This window comes from Centropristis striata, chromosome 18 (assembly GCF_030273125.1).
Source record: "Centropristis striata isolate RG_2023a ecotype Rhode Island chromosome 18, C.striata_1.0, whole genome shotgun sequence".
Taxonomy (NCBI): domain Eukaryota; kingdom Metazoa; phylum Chordata; class Actinopteri; order Perciformes; family Serranidae; genus Centropristis; species Centropristis striata.
In genome coordinates this window covers 17740837-17762336 of record NC_081534.1, presented here as the reverse complement: position 1 = coordinate 17762336, position 21500 = coordinate 17740837, and the positions used below count along the sequence as shown (strand labels likewise).

Here is a 21500-nt window from a genome sequence, read left to right as displayed (position 1 = left end):
GAACTTATTTGGAAAAAGAATTTCCATCTGTCTTTACTATTTTTCAAAAAAGAGAAAACCCATCTCAAGCAGGCGTAAAAACGTTTATGCACATTTTCGAAAGTTTAATTGAATTTTGGTGTTTCCATCAAGCTTTTCCTGAGGCAAAAGAAACTTTGTTAATGGAAACACAAGTCCTGTTGATGTTAATATCAAACCAAGACCTTGGTGTTTTCCTCACCTTAAATAAGAGCTGTGAGTGCCTTTACATGACCACAAAAAAGTTCAGAATCAACAATGCACAATATCTTTATATAAGATTTCACTGAAAGATAATAAATTATCATATTGAAATAGGTAGAAAATAGTTATATAAAGTATTTTCTGTCTCCACTGGAAGCTGTGTGATAGATTGCCTCAAATGACATCAGGTGGGACTGAAGACTTTGAAGAGATGGAAATAAAAAAATTGTGTGGGTGTGGAGTTGGAAAGAAGTGAGTTTACTGCACATCTGTAGCCTGCTGCTCATCTTCACTTGAGGCGAGCAGCTTGAGGCTACATTAGCTGCTACTACTAAGTATCAGGAAGAACAATCGGGAATATATAAGAGAGCATCTCAAGTCTATCTTTATCCATGTTTCCTCATGGCGATAATTAACAGAATACGGTTGGCACTGAGCTGCAAATAAATAGTATACACACGTACTTTGCAGGAGACAGAATTGAAAACAATAGGTACACAATGGCTTAAAAAAGCCATAGAAAAAGTCAACAGACTGAGAACTCAGGATTACATGATCATAAGACTCTCATTAAAAAGTCAGACTGCGCACTTAGTAGCTACACTGTAGGGATGTTGCAGCTGGAGGCTGGAGGAGAAGGAATATTCCTGCCCTCATTATGTTTGCATAATAATTCCCTTTCCTTGCCTGCATAGTCCAAATCTCTTGACATCTTGTTTGTTAATAAACACACGATCTTAATTGACACGGACACATACACACATGCAGCAGCTATATCTATAGTGCCACACTGAATGAACCCTGTGGTCACATACAGTACTTGCAGAGCTTTCTGTTCTTTGCTCCAGTTATGTCTAACTAGTGAGGGGGAAGCCCGGGTGTACTGCAGCTAAAAGCCAAGTCCCACCGTGGAATGAATAATGAATACAGATTCCCCATACAGTCTTTCCGCATACGAGTTCAAAGGCGTCCTGCTAGTCCATGCGTGAAGCAACACGACACACAACTCTATGCTAATGGCCCTCAACTCCAGGGGCCGGACTGGGCTTACTGAGCCATGCAAATGTCCCGGTGCTGAGGATGAAGATGTCAGATGAGGAGGATGTGATGAGGAATTGCTCAAGAGTTTGTGGGTGGGGCGGGGGTCGGGGGCGGCTATGACAACAGTGCATGTACGCTCAGGCACCAGCAGCATGTAACCCGCCCACGCATGCAAACAGACTCAGGAACTACTGGAAGCACAAGTCGTCCCAAGGGAAGCCTGGACGCTTTATTGATGCTGAGTGATGCTAACGACCTCCCCGGCACTACAGGACCGCGACCAGAGCATCGGGTGCCGCTGTCACAAGAGATCACATATCAGTGCCAGCCACTCCGTTCTATACCAGTTACTGTAGTCTGGCCTCGGGAATAATAAAATGCAACATTATATATATATAGTTCTGACACATTTCTCCCTTTTGTCTACTTTACTCTGTTATATTTCACCCATGAAGCGACAAACACAATGTTAGGGATTAAGAATGTGTGTGTGTGTGTGTGTGTGTGTGTGTGTGTGTGTGTGTGTGTGTGTGTGTGTGTGTGTGACTCAAGTTTCCAAAATGAGTACAGTCATTTAGCTATTTTCCTGATTAGACAGAAAACAAAAGCACTGGTTATCAGCAAAGGAAACAGCCCTCTGCCTGTGAGCCCATCAAAGGAAAAATATTTTTCTCTGTAGAGGCAAGCATCTCAGAAAGAAAAAAACTCCCCTAGGAAGGTACTGTATGTGTTTGAGGCCGTCTTTCTTTTGTTTTTCTTATTTCATTCCCTGACTCTGCCTGCCACTGAGGATTTCCTTCAGCACCTCTCCCTTGATCCCTCAGCCTTCATATCTTTCTTATAACCCCCTCTCTGCTCCCTTATACGACTCTTTGCATTTAAATCCATCATAATACTGGTTCTGACTGTGACAGGAGCCAGAAGGAATCCTATTGGGATCATTTCTCCGAATCCCGCAGCAGCAGCCGCAAAAGAGACAGACCAGTCAGCTCCAGAGGGGCTGCAGTGAAATCCTTCTGAAAGGCTTCGTCAGGTCTGCGTTCATTTCCATTAAACTTTTTAATTCACATTTAAAGAACTTCAAGTTCTGGCAGAGGAGCTATTTAGGGGACCAGCTCTTCCTCTCTGCAGCAGTGGAGTGTGGAGTGTCTAGTTTAATTACAACACAGCAAGTGTTCAATGTCATGCATGGGTGGAGGCCGCTACCTCTGCCTCGCCTCTCAGACCCTGATAAGCCATCAGGCAACAGGAGAGGGCCATTAGCAGACACTTGGCAGGACACTGGCCATTTACAAGTGAGAATAAGTAAGATTTGGAGTTAGAACATTAATTAGGTGATAAGACGTGTTCCTTGGCTCATTGGTCAGCATTGTTCGCCTCAAAGCATGAGGGTTTGTGTGGAGTTTCTCTTTTATTTTACAGAAGTAGCCTATTGGAGAGCTTTAGCACGAGGAAGTTGCATTTAAGCCCTTGTTTTCTGCAAAGTTCATGGCTTTCACAACAGCGAACTACATGATACATGCCACTGTATCAATTAGAGGTGTGGGGGGGAAATCGAGCTGCATACAGCATAGTATTGCGATATTTTGTGTGGCAATATTGATTTTCGATTCATGGCCAAGTTTATTTTTTCCTGTTTGTAGCGGGTTCACTTTTAGGAATACACTGAAGATACTGGGATCATTTGAAACTAGGAGATCTAAAGGCAACATGTGCGTCAAAATATCGTGTGGAGAAGTTGTCGAAATAAGGCTGCAAAGTTAGGCTTTCTTATGTTTCATTAAAAAAAATCCGGAATAAAGTTTTTGAAAGTTTGATAAAATGCTGCAGTTGTTGTCGTCCATACATGTTTGATATCAGTTCAGTTCAGTTTGACTGAATACTTTGCTGGTCTGTCTGTAGGTTTGACTCTCACTGCGGAGAAATAAGAAGACTGAAGGGAGATGAATAGACTGAGAATTTTCTCTTATTGGGCAAAACAATTCTTAATAAATGTAATTTTGTGGACACAAAATGCAGTTAAACAGTGCTCAAGTATGAGGATAAAATCGTATGGTGTGGCCTCTGGGGATTCAAACCTCTAATATCGATGAGGCTGGCAGGTCCTATTTACAGAATATAGCTTGGAAACCAGTCCAATCTGGCAAGCTCATGTTTTATTTGCCCTGGCAAATGCATCCGATAACTCTCCTGCTCTGACAAATCAGATATATCTCCTATAATGGTTTCATATAATGACTGATGGATAAAATGACTGATGTCCAGCACCACTCACAAAATTCAAATCAAACAGTCAAAGCAGCGGAAATCAAATATTCCTTGCCTCAAATGTTCTCAGAAAGACATTTTAGTGTATGTTTTCCTGAAATGTGTCTGTGACCAGGCCACCATGTTTTTCCTGCTTTAAAACAGATCAAGCACCGCCCCAGCTTGCATGTGCCACTCAGAGCTACATCATTATGTTTGGTTGCTTCAATTGGTTGTGGGTCACAGTTAGTTGCTCTGATTGGTTGCAGTTCCAGTTCCAGACTAATGTGCATTTGCAAAATGTGCATTTGCATTTGCAGCTAAACTAGTGGTGGAGACTTGGGAATGTGGCTATGCAAAATGCAACATTGTGGCTGTACCACTGGTTACAGTCAGAAGCTATCAAACACAAGAGCCAGACGGCAAAAGATCTCCCAGACGCATGAACTGGGACTCATTAGCCTGCTTGTCTTTTAACTGTTAGAAGGCATTGATCGGTTAACAGGGGTCGGGTAATGGTCAGAAAATAAAAAATCTAAATTAGCATCCCTAGGGTGCAGTCATGTATCCTGGTAATTACATCTACTGGATGATTCTGCAACATTTCCTATTTATGTAGGTTTAGGTGACCTGGGGACTTTATATTGCTGTTAGTGAATGCCCCAGGATTTACCCTGCTTCTATCACAATGCATACTGGGATAGGGTCAAGGGTTCAAATTGATCAATGGATGCAACCTATCCTCTGCAGAGATGCAGCAAGTGTATGATGTCTTTAAATGTTAACAGCAGCTATACAATTAATTGTAGTAATAATGAAAATAATTTGGTTTTCCATCCTTTCGCCACTTGCTTATGTGGAAATATAAAATGCTTCATTGTTATGTAATGTACTTTTATTACAAAGAAGCATTTTTTCAAGTATTAAATACCAAAAACTGACACCTAGTTGAAATTTGTTTTTGCTAGCACCATTCAAATTATCTGGTTAATGGGAATCAAATTATGAGATGCTTCCTTTATATTAGTGCTGATTGTGTGGGTGTTAATGATCCTGTTCTCATTTATTCATAATGATACATCCTGTTAAGATTGAGTTGTATTAGTGTCATCACTTACATCTACAGGTGCATCTCAATAAATTAGAATAGGATGGAAAGGTCCATTTCCAGTAGTTAAAGTCAAACAGTCCCAACCAAGAGTCATATAGATGGACATAATTTTCAGTGGCCAACATTTCCATATTAAACATACTTTTTAAAATTGGTCTTTTGTAATATTATTTTTTTCTTTGAGACACAGAATTTTAAGTCTTCATCAAATGTAAGCCATAATCATAATAATTAGAAGAAATTAAATAAATTAAGAAGTGAAATATTTCATTCTGTGTGTAATGGATCTACAGTTGAAACCAGAAGTTTACATACACTATATAAAAAGACACATATGCTTTTTTTCTCACTGTCTGACATGAAATCAGACAATCACTTATCCTGTTTTAGGTCCGTTAGGATCACCAAAATTATTTCTATTTGCTAAATGCCAGAATAATGAGAGAAGGATTTTTTAGACAATTTTTTATTACTTTCTTCAAAGTCAGAAGTTTACATACACTAACATTATTGTGCCTTGAAACAATTTGGGAAAGCCCAGATGATGCTCTCATGTCTTTGGAAGCTTCTGATAGGTTCATTGACAACATTAGAGTTAATTCGAGACACACCTTTGGATGTATTTTAAGGCACACCTGAAACACACTGCTTCTTTGTGTAACATCATGGGAAAGTCAAAAGAAATCAACCAAGATGTCAGGAAGAGAATTGTGGACTTGCACAAGTCTGGTTCATCCTTGGGTGCAATTTCCAGATGCCTGAAGGTGCCACATTCATCTGTTCAAATAATTATAGCCAATCTAAACACCATGGGAATGTCCAGCCATCATACCGCTCAGGAAGGAGACGGGTTCTGTGTCCCAGAGATGAACGTGCTTTGGTCCAAAATGTGCATATCAACCCAAGAACAAAAGCAAAAGACCTTGTGAAGATGCTGGCTAAAGCTGGTAAGAGTGTGTCATTATCCACAGTGAAACGAGTACTGTACCGACATGGGCTGAAAGGCCACTCTGCCAGGAAGAAGCCATTACTCCAAAAGAAACAAAAAAGCCTGATTACAGTTTGCAAATGCACACAGGGACAAAGACCTTAATTTTTGGAGACATGTCCTGTGGTCTGACAAAACTGTTTATGTTTCTTTTGAAGTAATGGCTTCTTCCTGGCAGAGTGGCCTTTCAGCCCATGTCGGTACAGTACTCGTTTCACTGTGGATAATGACACACTCTTACCAGCTTCAGCCAGCATCTTCACAAGGTCTTTTGCTTTTGTTCTTGGGTTGATATGCACATTTTGGACCAAAGCACGTTCATCTCTGGGACACAGAACCCGTCTCCTTCCTGAGCGCTATGATGGCTGGACATTCCCATGGTGTTTATACTTGGGTATAATTATTTGAACAGATGAATGTGGCACCTTCAGGCATCTGGAAATTGCACCCAAGGATGAACCAGACTTGTGCAAGTCCACAATTATCTCCCTGATATTTTTGTTGGTTTCTTTCGAATTTTCCAATAAGGTTACACAAAGAAGCAGTGTGTTTCAGGTGTGCCTTAAAATACATCCACAGGTGTGTCTCCAATTAACTCTAATGTTGTCAATGAACCTATCAGAAGCTTCCAAAGACATGACAGCATCATCTGGGCTTTCCCAAATTGTTTCAAGGCATAATAATGTTAGTGTATGTAAACTTCTGACTTTGAAGAAAGTAATAAAAAATTGTCTAAAAAAATCCTTCTCTCATTATTCTGGCATTTGGCAAATAGAATTAATTTTGGTAATCCTAACGGACCTAAAACAGGAAAAGTGATTGTCTGATTTCATGTCAGACAGTGAGAAAAAAAAGCATATGTGTCTTTTTATGTAGTGTATGTAAACTTCTGGTTTCAACTGTATATAATGTGTTATTTCCACTCCTTAAATTGAATTACTGACATAAATAAACTTTTCTATGATATTCTAATCTATTGAGATGCACCTGTAAGAACACACAAACATTAAAAGTAAAAAAAACAAAAAAAAAACCTCCACTGGCTTCATTATTCATCATTCACTAAATAACTAAACACTAGATTCATTAACCAAACCTGCAGGTGGTGGAATCAGCGTATTCTTATCTGCAGTGGAGACTGGGAGGTTGCGGTTTCTATTAAGTTACGAGATAATTGCTTATCGGTCATTATCGAGGTGGGTTAGTGTATGACAGGGGAAGTGAAGAGACACTGACCTCATTAAATGGGGCTACTTCCTCACAGTTCTCTGCCACGCGGCTGTAGAAGGACAGACCTGGAAGGTGAGGAGGAATTTAGAGGTTAGACACAGATAAATGGTTCAACAAAGGCCATTTGAGACAGCACACTATATACGGCACAAGCAAAGGCAATCAATCAAACATATTTATTTTTATTATGAGATGCATTATGAGACTGAGTCAGGGGTAATATATTTTTTAAAAAGTTTTATTTGTTGCAGAAAAAAAGTTAAAAGGGAATTGTGCTTTATCTGAGTTTTTCCACTTTATGCTACACTGTAAAAAAAACCTGTTAAATTAAAACTGTTTAATTTATGGTAAAATACTGGCAGCTGTGGTCACCAGAACTTCACCGTAAAAAATACAGTTAGTGGGTTTTCTACTGAAAAATTGAAATGTAAATATCAGCAAAACCGTAATTTATACTTAGTAGTCCCTTTATTTTTAGGGTAGTTGTGTCCTTGTGACATTATGGTATTTCTCATTTAATTTAACATGAAAAAAAAACAGTTTCAAAGTTTTGGACTAATCCTTGATTTACGGAAATTAAATGTGTCTACTACAGTGATATTCAATTTTTAATTTTATGTCTATTTCTGATGAAATTTGACATTGTTGTTGTGTAACAAACAATTTTTACAGTGTAGTTTATACTTCTTCTCCACTAGAACTACTAAGTTTTTTAATTAAATAGTATTACTGTCTTGTCTTCTATGTCTTATTTAACTTCCTAATGCATGATAGCCCCTTGCCTTCTATGTTTAAACATTTTACAGGGTTTTAAATGCACAATAGATAATAATTATGCATTTAAAACTTACTAATAACAGAGATAATAAAATAGATTTTTACATTTTAGTTTTGGTACTTTTACTAAACTAAAGATCCAAATTACTGAGAAGCATATATCAATATAACCATCTATAATCTGTTTGCATTTGTCACATTAAAGACCGCTGAAAAGACAAATGAATCCCTTAAGCACCTGATAAACACACAAATGAGACTATGTGGAGCCACAGGAGACAGAAAAGAAACGCAGACAGCTGAACGGCTACAATATGACTCAGAATAAAAACAAACAGAGAGAAGAAGACTCCAGCGGGTTAGAAATAACATAAACGAAAAGAGACTTTTTGCCAGGGTTAGAGAATGTCCACATGATTAAATTATCATGACAACAATAAGTCTTGGTGCGGTGTTTGTCCAAGGTTATACAGAGAGCAGACAACCTTTCACTGTGCAGTAACCCGACTCGCTCATGCGTGCTACAGCCTGTGTTCACCTGGTTGCTTTGTGATGCTTATGAATGGTGAGTGTATTCTGCTTTGTTGCGGTAGTTTGCTTTGTGTATCTGAGGCTTTGTGTGGGTGTTCATATTTGTTTGGGTGCACGTGGACACACCTTCATGTATGTATATATATAAATATATACACACGTGCACAAGAACATAAAAAGAAAGTTGCAGCCACTGTCTAGTTTGGCTGTAATTAAAAGTTATGAATAAAAATAAGTAGATTCTGCTGGGCTTTGATGCTTTATTATTATTTTCCATGAAGTTCCTCTTAGTTTCGAAAGAGAAAATAAAGCAAAACTGAAAAATACAGACATGGAAAAAATTCTTAGACCATTGTTTTCTTCAATTTCTTGTTCATTTTAATGCCTGGTAGAACTAAAGGTACATTTGTTTGGACAAATATAATTATAACAACAGAAATAGCTGAGAAGAGTTTAATTTAAGAGCTGATATCTAGACAATTTCCAAGGTTTTCTTGATAATAACCAACATCATTATCAAGAAAACCATGGAAAATGTGTCGATATCAGCTCTTAAATTAATTTTCTTAAATTAAACTCTTATGAGCAGTTTTTGTTGTTATCAATATATTTGTCCAAACAAATGTACCTTTAGTTGTACCAGGCATTAAAATGAACAAGAAATTGAAGAAAACAATTGGTCTAAGAATTTTTTCCATGACTGTATATACAGTATCTCACAAAAGTGAGTACACCCCTCTCATTTCTGCAATGTTTTAATTATATCTTGTCATGGGACAACACTGAAGAAATGACACTTTGATACAATGTTTAATAGTCACTGTAGAGCTTGGATAGCAAAGTAAATTTATTGTTACTTCAAATTAACTCAAAATACAACAATGAATGTGTAAAATGCTGGCAACAAAAGTGAGTACACCCAAACTGTAAATGTCAAAATTGGACCCAAATGTCAATATTTTGTGTGGCCACCATTATTTTCCAGCACCGCCGTAACCCTTTTAGGCATGGAGTTCACCAGAGCTTCACAGGTCGCCGCTGGAATCCTCTTCCACTCTTCCATGATGACATCACGGAGCTGGTGGATGTTGGAGACCTTGCGCTCCTCCACCTGCCGTTTGAGGATGCCTCACAGATGTTCAATAGGGTTTAGGTCTGGGGACATGCTTGGCCAGTCCATCACCTTCACCCTCAACTTCTTTAGGAAGGCAGTGGTCGTCTTGGAGGTGTGTTTGGGGTCGTTATCGTGTTGGAATACTGCTCCGCGGCCCAGTTTACGAAGGGAGGGGATCATGCTCTGCTTCAGTATTCCACAGTACATGTTGGCATTCATTGTTCCCTCAATGAACTGTAGCTCCCCAGTGCCAGCAGCACTCATACAGCCCCAGACCATGACGCTACCACCACCATGCTTGACTGTAGGCAAGACACACATGTCTTTGTACTCTTCACCTGGTTGCCGCCACACACGCTGGACACCATCTGAACCAAATATGTTTATTTTGGTTTCATTAGACCACAGGACATGGTTCCAGTAACCCATATCCTTAGTCTGCTTGTCGTCAGCAAACCTTTTGCAAGCTTCCTTGTGCATCTTTTTTAGAAGAGGCTTTTTCCTGGGACGACAGCCATGCAAACCAATTGAATGCAGTGTGCGGCGTATGGTCTGAGCACTGACAGACTGACCCCCCACCGCTTCAACCTCTACAGCAATGCTGGCTGCACTCATACGCCTGTTCTCCAAAGCCAACCTCTGAATATGACGCTGAGCGCGCGCACTCAACTTCTTTGGTCGACCATGGCGAGGCCTGTTTTGAATGGAACTTGTCCTCTTAAACCGCTGTATGGTCTTAGCCACCGTGCTACAGCTCAGTTTCAGGGTGTTGGCAATCTTCTTATAGCCTAGGCCGTCTTTATGTAGAGCAATAATTCTTTTTTTTAGATCCTCAGAGAGTTCTTTGCCATGAGGTGCCATGTTGAACTTCCTGTGACCAGTATGAGAGTGAAAATACCTAATTTAATACACCTGCTCCCCAATCACACCTGACACCTTGTTACACTAACTAGTCGCATTACACAGGGAGGAAAAATGCCTAATTGGTCCCAATTTTGGCTTAATTTTGAGATTTTCACTTGGGGTGTACTCACTTTTGTTGCCAGCATTTTACACATTCATTGTTGTATTTTGAGTTACTTTGAAGTAACAATAAATTTACTTTGCTATCCAAGCTCTACAGTGACTACTAAACATTGTATCAAAGTGTCATTTCTTCAGTGTTGTCCCATGACAAGATATAATTAAAACATTGCAGAAATGAGAGGGGTGTACTCACTTTTGTGAGATACTGTATATGTTTCATACAACTTCTCTGTTATCATTTTACTTATACAATTTGCCCACAAGTGTATCCATCTCTCTCCACCTCGCCCCACTATCTACAACCTTACGAAACCCACACCCTTTGAAAAGCATTTTTAGAAAATAAACACCACTTAAATGCCAGAGAGGGAAAGAGACAATATTCCTCCTACATTATTCAAAACACAGGCACTGCTGTCATACCAGTGTTTTTTTTCTTTCTTTCAGCAAACCGAGACGTGGGTTTAGAAAAGTAGATCCTGTGAAGCTTATGTAAGGTCCTCCACACCAAACTAAAACAACATTCTGCTAATCAGATTGCCTTTTGGCCTTGGTGGAAACAGTGAGGAAAAGAGACTGAATGGCACTGAAAGACCTGCGCTGAAAGAAAGAAAAGGAATGGAGTGTTCATTTTTATTCAGCAGACAGGTGGAGATGAAAAAAGAATGATGGAGAACATTATGAAAAGACTCCAGTTAAGACAAATGACGGCTGTGCAGACATGCTTTAAAGCTTTTCTTTAGTTTATCTGGAACTATAGGGGGAACAGAAACAACAGGAAAGTGGAGAGCACTTTGTTAATCTGCCTTAATGTTTGCTATATCAGAGTGCCTCCGAGCGTCTCATCTTTGTTTCATACTGACTTCATTTTGTGTTATTTCCTGACCAATTTAACGAGCCAAAAACAAGAGGTGGTGTACATCCAAAATGGGTATCACAATTCAAACAAAACACACAGTAAATGTCTGCTCCAGCAGCGGATGAGGAGAAAAGACATTCAGTGAGCTACAGGGAAGAAAATACATTGAAAAAAAATGTTTCTGGGATACAGTAGAGTACACAAAGCTCTGTTTCAGCCCAGAAAATATTAAAGATTTAAAATTGAGAAAATGACAAACAAATTGTCCAAGCAGCAGCCTGATGACAAGTGAAGACAGACAGCAGAAGAGAGCTGGGTTGGAAGAAGCAGAAATCTTAAGAGTGGAAATAATGCTTTAATTTAAAAAGTAACTGCTTACGCACAGTGTGTGTGTGTGTGTGTGTGTGTGTGTGTGTGTGTGTGTGTGTGTGTGTGTGTGTGTGTGATCCTGCAGGCTGCTGTGCAGAGGCCAAGCCTATAAGCAACAAGAGCTGGAGTGTCATTCTTTGATAAAGCCTAGAGCTGCAGATAACAGCAAGGCTTCATCAAAGACTTGTCAAGAAATCAATTAAGTTTTGATGCCTCTCCTTTGAAGAACGCTTCATTGCCCATGGTACTACAAGATAATAATGAACCGGTTTTAGCCTGACTGTACCGGGAACACATCCCCCTTTTTTGCTTTTTTATATTACACTATGAATGCCATCGATTCTCTGATTTGGGGCTTTTATTTTCTTCAAATACTGGCATGTTTGATTCTTGGTTATGAGTTGTCTTTACTTGTCAGACAGAACACATCGAGTCGGTTTTTCATATGTAACATTTCCTACCAGGCTCTATAGGGGGGCTGGGGTTTCCTGGTAGACCTCTTCCTCTCTAGACAGGAAGTTGTTTGAGCTGAAAGCTTTCAGGAAGCGCTGCTGACAGTCTGCGGGGAAAAGACTAGAAAAACCCACAGCAGTTCAAGAGACTGCGGATTTAAGACTGATGTAAATACTGTGAGTAGGAGAAGAATCACAACACGACATATATTAACTTTGGGGTCGGGCTGTTATCCTTAAGTCTTTTGGTTCTTATCCTGTCCTGTTGTCTGTTAGTCTTTTAGTTTTTATCCTGTCCTGTTGTCCTTAAGTTCTTATCCTGTCCTGTTGTCTTTTAGTCTTTTAGTTTTTATCCTGGGTTAGGGATGTCGTCTTGGAGATTCCCTGGGCCCGGGGGTCTGCACCATGTGTGGAGTCCGCCCCAGTCTACCCGGGTCGTGGTGGTCTCTGTAACGGTGTCCTCTATGGTTGTGGGCTCTGCCACCTCTCAGTGTGGATGCTCAAACAGGTTGCTATCTCCTCATCTGGATCTTCGGTGCCTTGCCATGTCTCTACACTGTCAATCAATATGTGCTGTGTGTGAGTCTGAGTGTGTTTGTGTGCGTGTGTGTGTGTGTGTGTGTGTGTGTGTGTGTGTGCATGTTTGTGTATGTGTACATACATGTTCATACATGTGGTTTTTTGGAAAGCACTTTGTGTTGCATTTATATGTATGAAAAGCGCTATATAAATAAAGTTTGATTTGATGATTTGATTTGATTTGTAATGGAATTATAGCCTATTACCATATCAATAAATGGCTGATTTTAAATGCAACTAAGTGGAGAAGAAAGGGATACTTTCACAATGTGAAGAGAGTAATGAAATAATAAAATTTTCTCTACTGTTTAGCAAAATACTGACCATTTACTCAATTAAAAGCAGCACCCTTTTAAATAAAACGAATCATATGGTGGGCGCCCTGGTGATTCAGCATACGATGGGTTTGATCCCAGCTTGTATCTGTTGTTAGACTGCTCTCACTCGCCCACCTTTCCTGTGACTCTCTGCTACCTGTTATCTAATGACCAGCAATTGTCAAACATTATAACACACACTTTACATCTGACCACTCAGCTGAAGTGATTACTTTTCTTTCCTGGTTTAATTAAATCTCATGGTTTCCCTCCACAAGGTCCTACTTACAAGCTCTTGCTAAATAAAGACACTTTTATAATCTATTATGATATGATGTAACATACTGTAGGTAATATGGAGCACCTACATCCAATGCCTGACGACAACAACTAAACAAAGCAATTCAATGATGTATGGAAAAATACTTATGAGGCCCTTTAATAACTTGTGGCAGAGCTGAGAAGATAGGCCAAAGCGAGGATTACAGAACATGGAAGCAAATGTATGTATAGGCTAGTTGATATAAAATAAGGGGACAATACTAAAAAAATATGAGTGTTATCAATATTTCATAGCCCAATAAAGTGTTTAAATTAATAACAGTAAGTGATTTAAATATGAAGGGCCAGCTTGCTATTTCACAAAAATATGACAATGTGAAATGGGTGGTTTAGAGATGCATCTACAATGAAATATTACCTGAATCTGCAGCTCCCCTCGGCTTTATGAAGCTTTCACGACAGATTTCATGCAGCTCATTTTTTAAACTGAATGGCCCACGGCTTTGCTGTTTTCACTGCTCCAAGTACACACTGTGGTGATCGTCCGTTTCTTTTAATTAACCTGTTACGTTAGAAAAACCCAGGTCGTTTTAAAACACTTTCTGTTGTCCTGAAGCTGTTTCCAAAATCCCAGATTTTGGAATTCTAAACATCTTCAACGATATCCCGTCAGCTGATAATCTGGTAGTCTCTGGGAAACTTTTAAAATATCGTCTGAACAGGTAACTGTTTTTAAACAACCATTTGCGATCTTCTAAATTAGCCAGTTGGCTGACAATGAGCCCAGCAGGTGTTACGGTTTAACTGGTGACCATGTTAACAGGCGACTTTCAGTCAGCTGTTGAAAACTATTAGAAGATACCGTAGCTGTCCTCTTTGTTTATCTTTTCATTACAATGTCAGAATTGGTCTTCGGGGTCATACGCATGTATCACGTCAATGCGCATTTCATCTCATTCAAACACGAAAAGGTAAAACACATGTCACCAGATAATTTGGTCACCTGTTAATCCGTAACACCGGAATTAACCAAAGCTAGCATCTAGCTAACTAGCTGGTAGCTGGAGAACACGGAGCATTTAGCAGCTAAAAAGACAGATATTTCCCTCAGAAGTTGGCTAGTTAGAGACGAAAACAGCAAATAGAAGAGTGGTTTGGCTTGAATTCACCAGGTGGCCAGACATAACGACTTGAAAATGTGTAAGTAGATGGCTGTTTGCAAGCAGGTTCGCCGTATCACCTTAATAGATGATGATTTACTTATGTAGTGTTCACAACTTCATAAGAGCTGCCCCCAAGTGGCCAAAATAACCAGATGCACTGTTCTGTGACCTAATTATGAATCTCACATATGCTGCCATTGATGATTTTATTATACTGTGTATGTCATATTTTATTTTGGTAGGCTAAAATTGCACCCTGGGTATGGAAGATTAGGTCTGGGTGCTAAAATGATCTATCCCGATATGTAATTTCATACCTCTATAATGATACAGCTATCAAAACAGGGTCATGCATTTTAATAACTGTGATTTATTTTCTGGAGAATGAAAACAATACTACCCTGTCTAAAGACTACATGACCACCATTATGTCATTAACTGAGGTGAAACTCTAAATTCCAGCTGTTTTGAACTTCATGGGGTAAAAATAAGTATTTTTTCATGCATAAATGTTGTCTTTCAGTCTCTCAAAATGAAGATGTCCCTCTTTTTATGTTTTATTGTACATTAGACTGAATATAATTTGGTTTTGAACTGACAAAATAAGACATTTCAAGGCATCAGCTTGGACTTCAAGTCACCAGGATGGACCTTTTCCCCTGTTTTCTGGCATTTTATAGACCAAAGGATTTATCAATGATTCAAGAATAAACATCGCCAGGTTAATAAATAATGAAAATAAGCATTAGTTGCAGCTAGGGCTGTGTTATGGAAAATAATCTGGCAGTACTATATCTCCAATTTAAAAAAAAATACTAAATGCATTAAATATGAGAAGAAAAAAACGTATTTTATGCAATTAGTGGTGAAATCTGCATAACTGTAACATCCAACATCATTGCACTACTTTTGGTGCAATATATCTGCTGCATATCATATCAAATACAGCATCACAAAACATTATATTTCAATACTCATGCATATCGATATTTTCCTACACCCCAATTTGCAGCCTTACTCAGCAGGTGTGTACAGTGCATCAATCATGTATTTACACATATTTCATGGTAACTACAGTTTGTAAAGAAGATTGCATGTGCATATAGGTCAGAATTTCATTCGGGCTGAATAACACACTGTAACTAGAAACTGGGGTTAAAAAAAGCCACACACATGCACACACACTGTGGGCTAACAACTTAGCAAACAGATGAACTGCAGCTTCTGTGCTGACAGCTGTCCCATGGGAGGGGAAGAGCAGACGATCTAATCCATGACTTGGATGTCACGGTTCATGTAATATCAAGACTCTGCTGAATTCACTGCAGCACAGAGCACAGAGCACTGAAAGCCATCCTCTCTCCAGGGCACACACACACACACACACACACACACACACACACACACACACACATTCTCAGAGCAGTATAAGAAGAAGAAGAAGAAGAAGAAGAAGGGGTGGTGGTCTTTTAACATCCTGCACAATACTGATGCTGACAGGCAGAGTCTAATCAGGGATCAGCTGCATTGAACACTGATGATCACTGTCCAAGGTGCTGAAACACACACGCCTCTCTCTTCCTGTCTCTGTTTCTCTCTCTCACACAAAGAAACGTTAGATGTTGATGAATGAATCCACTGAACTCGCTCCAAATGTCCCTCCAATCCCACAGTGATCCCTGCTCCCTTTGAGCAGCAGGAGCAGATACGGTGTTGGGATAACGACCCTGCAGGAGCTATAAAGCGCCAAAGTACTAGTGGATTGGCAATTACCCAGAAGGTATGATAAAGTAGACCCCCACCTCCGACTTCCTCTTCACTAATCAATGCCACCAGCTTAACCCTGCTGGCCTCTTGCCCTTATTGCTTTATGAGTAAAATGACCTATAGAAACATCACGGAAACCTCTAATGAGAAATCAATGTAATGCCACTATATTCCTATGGATGAAAGGTTGCATATTGCTTTTTATTTTTGAGGCTTTTATTAATAATTCAAACTACAATTATTCATATTCAAGCTAAGAGAAGTCCTGACAGCTGTAAAAAGACTAGTTATCAGTTTGTTTCTGCAGTACTTTAGAAGTAAGAAGGCTTTAGAGAATTTACAGTACATGATGTTGATATAAGGGAGTATACCAAATTATGCTTATATAACAAGTTAAAACTGATTAAATAAACTCCCATTAGATGTTGGATTTTGTGCATTGTCCTTTTAAAGCATAGGTTAATTATTTTTTGTTTAAGGTTGCTACATTCTTGTTTGAAGAACATTATTCAAGTTTCCATTTTTAAATAAAAAGTGCATCAGAACATGAATGCGCAGCGCGTCTCCGGTGACCACTGATCAAGGAGGGGTTCCCCCAACTTTTTTTTTTTTTTTCGCATCCAGGACCGCTGATTATCTCCACCCCTCCGTCTAAAAATAAATCAGGTCCGTGCACACCACGCATGCTGATCCAACATCACAGAATAAAGGCTCTAAGACAAAAACGACATCCTACCTCTGAACGTAACTTTGGCGATCCTGTCACCTTTCCCCCGGAGGTGAGCGACCGTCTTCAGGTGAACCATTAGAGCCATCATTAGTCCACACTGGTCGGGGGAGTAAAATCTTTACTCCACACAGAGAAAACTTGAACCGGTTTGGTGCAATCTGTGTTTAATGATGTTTAGGTCAGCCTCTCCTTGCGTCTGTATACAAGAAGCTTGTTCCATACGGGCAGCATGTAGAATAAGCTGTGTGTTCTCTTTAACAAACAGAAATAAACAAAAATAGTGAATTAATTATAAGCTCCAGTGAACATTTCCTCTCGCTCCGTGCTCCGTGGCTGCTGGCTCTGTCGCGCATCTCCGGGCTGCCACTTGCTTTTACTCTGCTCGTTGTGCAGGAAGGCGGGGGGTGTTTCAGCTCCAGCGTGGGGATGGTGGTGGGTGCTCTCATTGTAAAAGATCTGCCCAGCTCTGGGATCTGAGGGGATTTAATTGCGTCTTCCTTTTTGCAAGGGGGCGTAAAAATCTACCCATGCATACTGTACAGAATACCTCAAAATATCTACTGTATATTTTGCATCTTCACTGCAGATGCATGGCTAATAAAACATAATCTTATACATAACTATCTATATACAGTCATGGAAAAAAAATATTAGACCACTTTTTTTCTTCAATTTCTTGTTCCATGGTTGTTGTTTTTTGATAATAACCAAAATCATTATCAGGAAAACCATGGAAAATGTCTAGATATCAGCTCTTAAATTGAACTCTTATGAGCTATGAGTTGTTTGTTGTACCAGGCATTAAGACGAACAATAGGGTGAAGAAAACAAGGGTGGTCTCATATTTTTTTCCATGACTGTATATTGTTCAATATGTATTTAGGAAGGATAGATAATTCCAAAAAGTCACAATGTGTATATTTTAAAATATTATTGTGGAATAGATATTGAAATGTTGTATGCCGTAGAAAGTGTTGGAATGTAACTAAGTACATTTACTGTATATAATACAAATTCAAGGTTGTTGTATTTTACTTGAATATTTCCATTTCATGCTACTTTATACTTCTACCTCACTACATCGCTGAGGGAAAATATTGTACTTTTTACTCCACTACATTTGTCTGACAGCTTTATTTACTTTTCAGATTACAATTTCTACTCACTTCCTGTCCAGTTAAAACTATGTATCTCTAAAATCTTGGATCAGATGGAATATGCAACATCCCAAACATGGAAAAAAGACTGTTTTTTTCCAGAGCTCATGAAAATTTGACTTTTTAGAGATATGCTGTAGATTAAACTAACCAACAATATAGAGCTGAAATTTGCACAACCTTCTACAGGATTAAAATGCAATGTACACAGTAATACACTCGTAATATTAATCCATTAATATTAATCCTATATATATATATCATTATTATTATATTATTATTATTATTATACAGTCAATATGCAGATAGTATTTGAAATATATTATTATTATTATTATTATATCATTATTATAAAACATCTTATCAAAGACCCTAAAATTATAAGAAAAGATAAGTGAAATACAGTAAATAGAGAATAGAAGTACAGTTTCAATGGATTTCAGAACAGAATGACGAGTTTAAAATTGCCCATCCGATTAGGGCATTCAAGCATAAACACATTCTGACTAGCTGCTGCCTTCATCTCTTTTTAAATGATGGATTATGGATAAACTGAGGTCAGGAGTCAAATTAACTTTGCCATGCAGTTCAGTGGTCCTTCTTTCTGCTCAACAGAAAGCACATTTTACCTGCTGGCTGTCATCCACGTGTCTGTTACAAGGAAAGAGCAGCAGGTCAACAGCTGTGCCAAGAGTTTTCAAAACAGAGTCCAGGTAGCTGCCAGTCCTGGGGGAGTTCTCCAGCAGGGAAATGGAGAATAATTCACCACCACATGCTTCACCAGATGTTGGAACATTCAGAACAGGTAACAGACAGCACCCACCCAGAGAGCACTGTCGCATGGGCATTTCTGTTTAATGTGTGGAGTCATGAAAGGGGACTTATTATGGGGGAAAACTGGGGGGAAAAGTCAGAGTCACAGGCTCAAAATGGCATCATATCATTGGGGTAATCCAAAATTGAGGTTATCATTGGGTGCATTCAACTTGATAGAACCAAGGTGTTCAATGATCTTGCAGCACATATTGAAGCTTTTTGGTAAGAACAGACCAGATTTTGCTTAGCTTGTGTTGTAACCCAATGATATGACGCTGTTTGTCCCTGTGACTTCACGTCATTACCCTTCTTGGCAAAGGTGCACCATATTTTTGTTGTAAGTCAATCAGAGCAGAGTTTTTTTGGGAGGGGGAAATACAAGTGTGAACCTGTAAATGAGCATAATATGACCCTGGCTTAGTTTTTTGAAAGGACATTGGTCGAAAAAGTATTCAGATTACTTACTTAAGTAGTAGTACTTATACCACACTGTGAAATTACTTGATTACAAGTAAAAGTCCTGCATTCAAAACTTACTCAAGTAAAAGTACAAAAGTATCAGCATCAATGTGTATTTAAAGTATCAGAAGTAAAAGTACTCCTTATGCAGAATTGCCTCACTCAGATATATAGTCTAAATATATTATTAGATTATATGTTGTGATGTATTAATGTAAGCAGTGTTTTAATTTTGAATAGGTAGGGCTCCTTTTAACTATACTGTTATGAGGTTTTATTTATGAAAAAATGTCTAATCATTTAAAATTGATCATGTTTTTTACGTTAAATCCCGACCTGAAAAGTAACTAAAGCTGTCAAAAAGTAAAATATTTGCCTCAAAATGTAGTGGAGTAGAAGTATCAAGTTACATAAAATGGAAATACTCAAGTAAAGTGCTACAAGTACCTCAAAATTGCACCTAAGTACAGTACTTGAGTAAATGTACTTAGTTACATTCCACTACTGAAGAAGGACCATTTTCAGCTCAAGTATGCAAATCTGCAGATAATACAAAACATTCATAACATGTAAAAAAAAAAAATGTTAAACTTTGCTGGTACTTCATTCAGAAATACCACTACTAGGAGTATCCCAGTTGTTCCGATTGCAGCAGGAGCCGTTCTGACAGCGCTGTGATGTCTCCCTGCAGACACAGAGACACAATCAGACTCTTGGCACAGCTGATTGGTCCTGCCAAAATATGGAGCTGCCTGTCAGGAAGGACTCAAACTCGACTGTGCAACAATGTCGTCTGACACTAGTCTGACATGTACTGTATAATCAGTTACTGTGTCACTGTGGGTTCTACAGTTTTGCCCTCCCTTATCGATACAAATGAGGTGGACAGAATAATAGAAAATAACAGTGCAGTAAAACACGATAGAGCCCAACAGCACACAAACTATATCCCTCAAAATGATAATATGCTAAAAAGTTGAATTAACAACTGTAAAACTGATCATGATATGTTAATAATATGGAATAAATGAATAAACTGGTAACTGATTGTGGAACAGTTTCCCCTTAAATCTTGTTGTTTCTGTTTACTAAACCATCCTATTTTTAGGTACTGTCTAAGACAGCTTATTAGATGTTTTTGTCTTTCCTTGAATCTGCAAAAAAACAAGGGGAACATAAAGCCTGTTCAATAATTCATAATTTCTGTATGAGATGCCCCAAAGGAAAAGCACCAACACATGAAACAGACTGAATGGACTGGAAAGAAAGCATGAAAGAAAGAAGTATACTTGTGTCTTAAACATGGTTAGATGTTGACAGCTTCACTTCATACACACAAATGACAACATAAATAGAGTAAAGAACTGGAACGCAACTCCCATTCATATAAACACAGCTAGACGTGCCATCCAACTTGATTCAGAATATCAGCAGAGATGCCCTATTTCATCACAAGCCTCCTGTCACCTCACTCAGGGGGTTTACGGCAGAACCTGACATAAATAACCTCGGGCACACATATAACAAGATGGGACACCTTGTACTGAGTACACTGAGGCAATCCAAACCTCTCTCGCCCCTTGTGTGTGTGTGTGTGTGTGTGTGTGTGTGTGTGTGTGTGAATGAATGAATGAATGACAGTGTCTGTGCATATTGGCAGATTTGCACTCAGCAAGTAAAAAGACAACCATCTGCTTCGATACAATATTTTTTCTGTTTAAAACTTATCTGGTTTTGTGCTGATTCATGCATTATTGCAAGACGCCGCAGTAGTGTGTGTGAGAGAAAGAGAAAGAGAAAGAGGGGGGTTGGGGGAGAGAGGCTACAGGAGACTCAATCAGCATCAGTAATGACTTTATGATGTTAAGGTTTTGAGGGCAGAGAAGACATAGAAAAGACAAACTACAATTACTTTACTGGCCCCTGGGGGCCGTGAAGATGACCACTGACACATGTATTGACTTTGTGTCAGCTCTGCCCCCTTTTTCAGTAACAAAACTGAAAAAACAGCCAGAGGAGCCTGCACTATCCTGAATACTTTTTATTTACAGAGCAGTTATTCTGTGGTGTAAACCTGGTTAATATTTAAGCCCTATTGTTCAATCTGACCTCATCACACTCTGACTTTAGAGCCAATCATGAATTCATTCATGAAGAAGTGATGGTTGAAATCTTTTTTCACAGTGTAAATAAAGACTTTGGCCAACAGAGGGAGATGTTGGTCTGAAGCAAAACTACCTACAAACAACAGAATCAAGACAAT

At 38.9% G+C, this 21500-nt stretch overlaps 1 protein-coding gene across 1 annotated transcript in view; it reads right to left on the bottom strand.

The window, feature by feature from the left end:
- otofa (otoferlin a) overlaps positions 1-17131 on the bottom strand; it is a 129112-nt gene extending 111981 nt beyond the window's left edge. The window contains exons 1-2 of the mRNA XM_059355754.1: positions 16812-17131; positions 6846-6904 (exon numbers count right to left, since the gene is read on the bottom strand). Coding sequence (XP_059211737.1) covers positions 6846-6904; positions 16812-16893 — 141 coding nt within the window. The 5' untranslated portion in view covers positions 16894-17131. The remainder of the gene's footprint in view (positions 1-6845; positions 6905-16811) is intronic.
- Positions 17132-21500: the final 4369 nt, after the last annotated feature.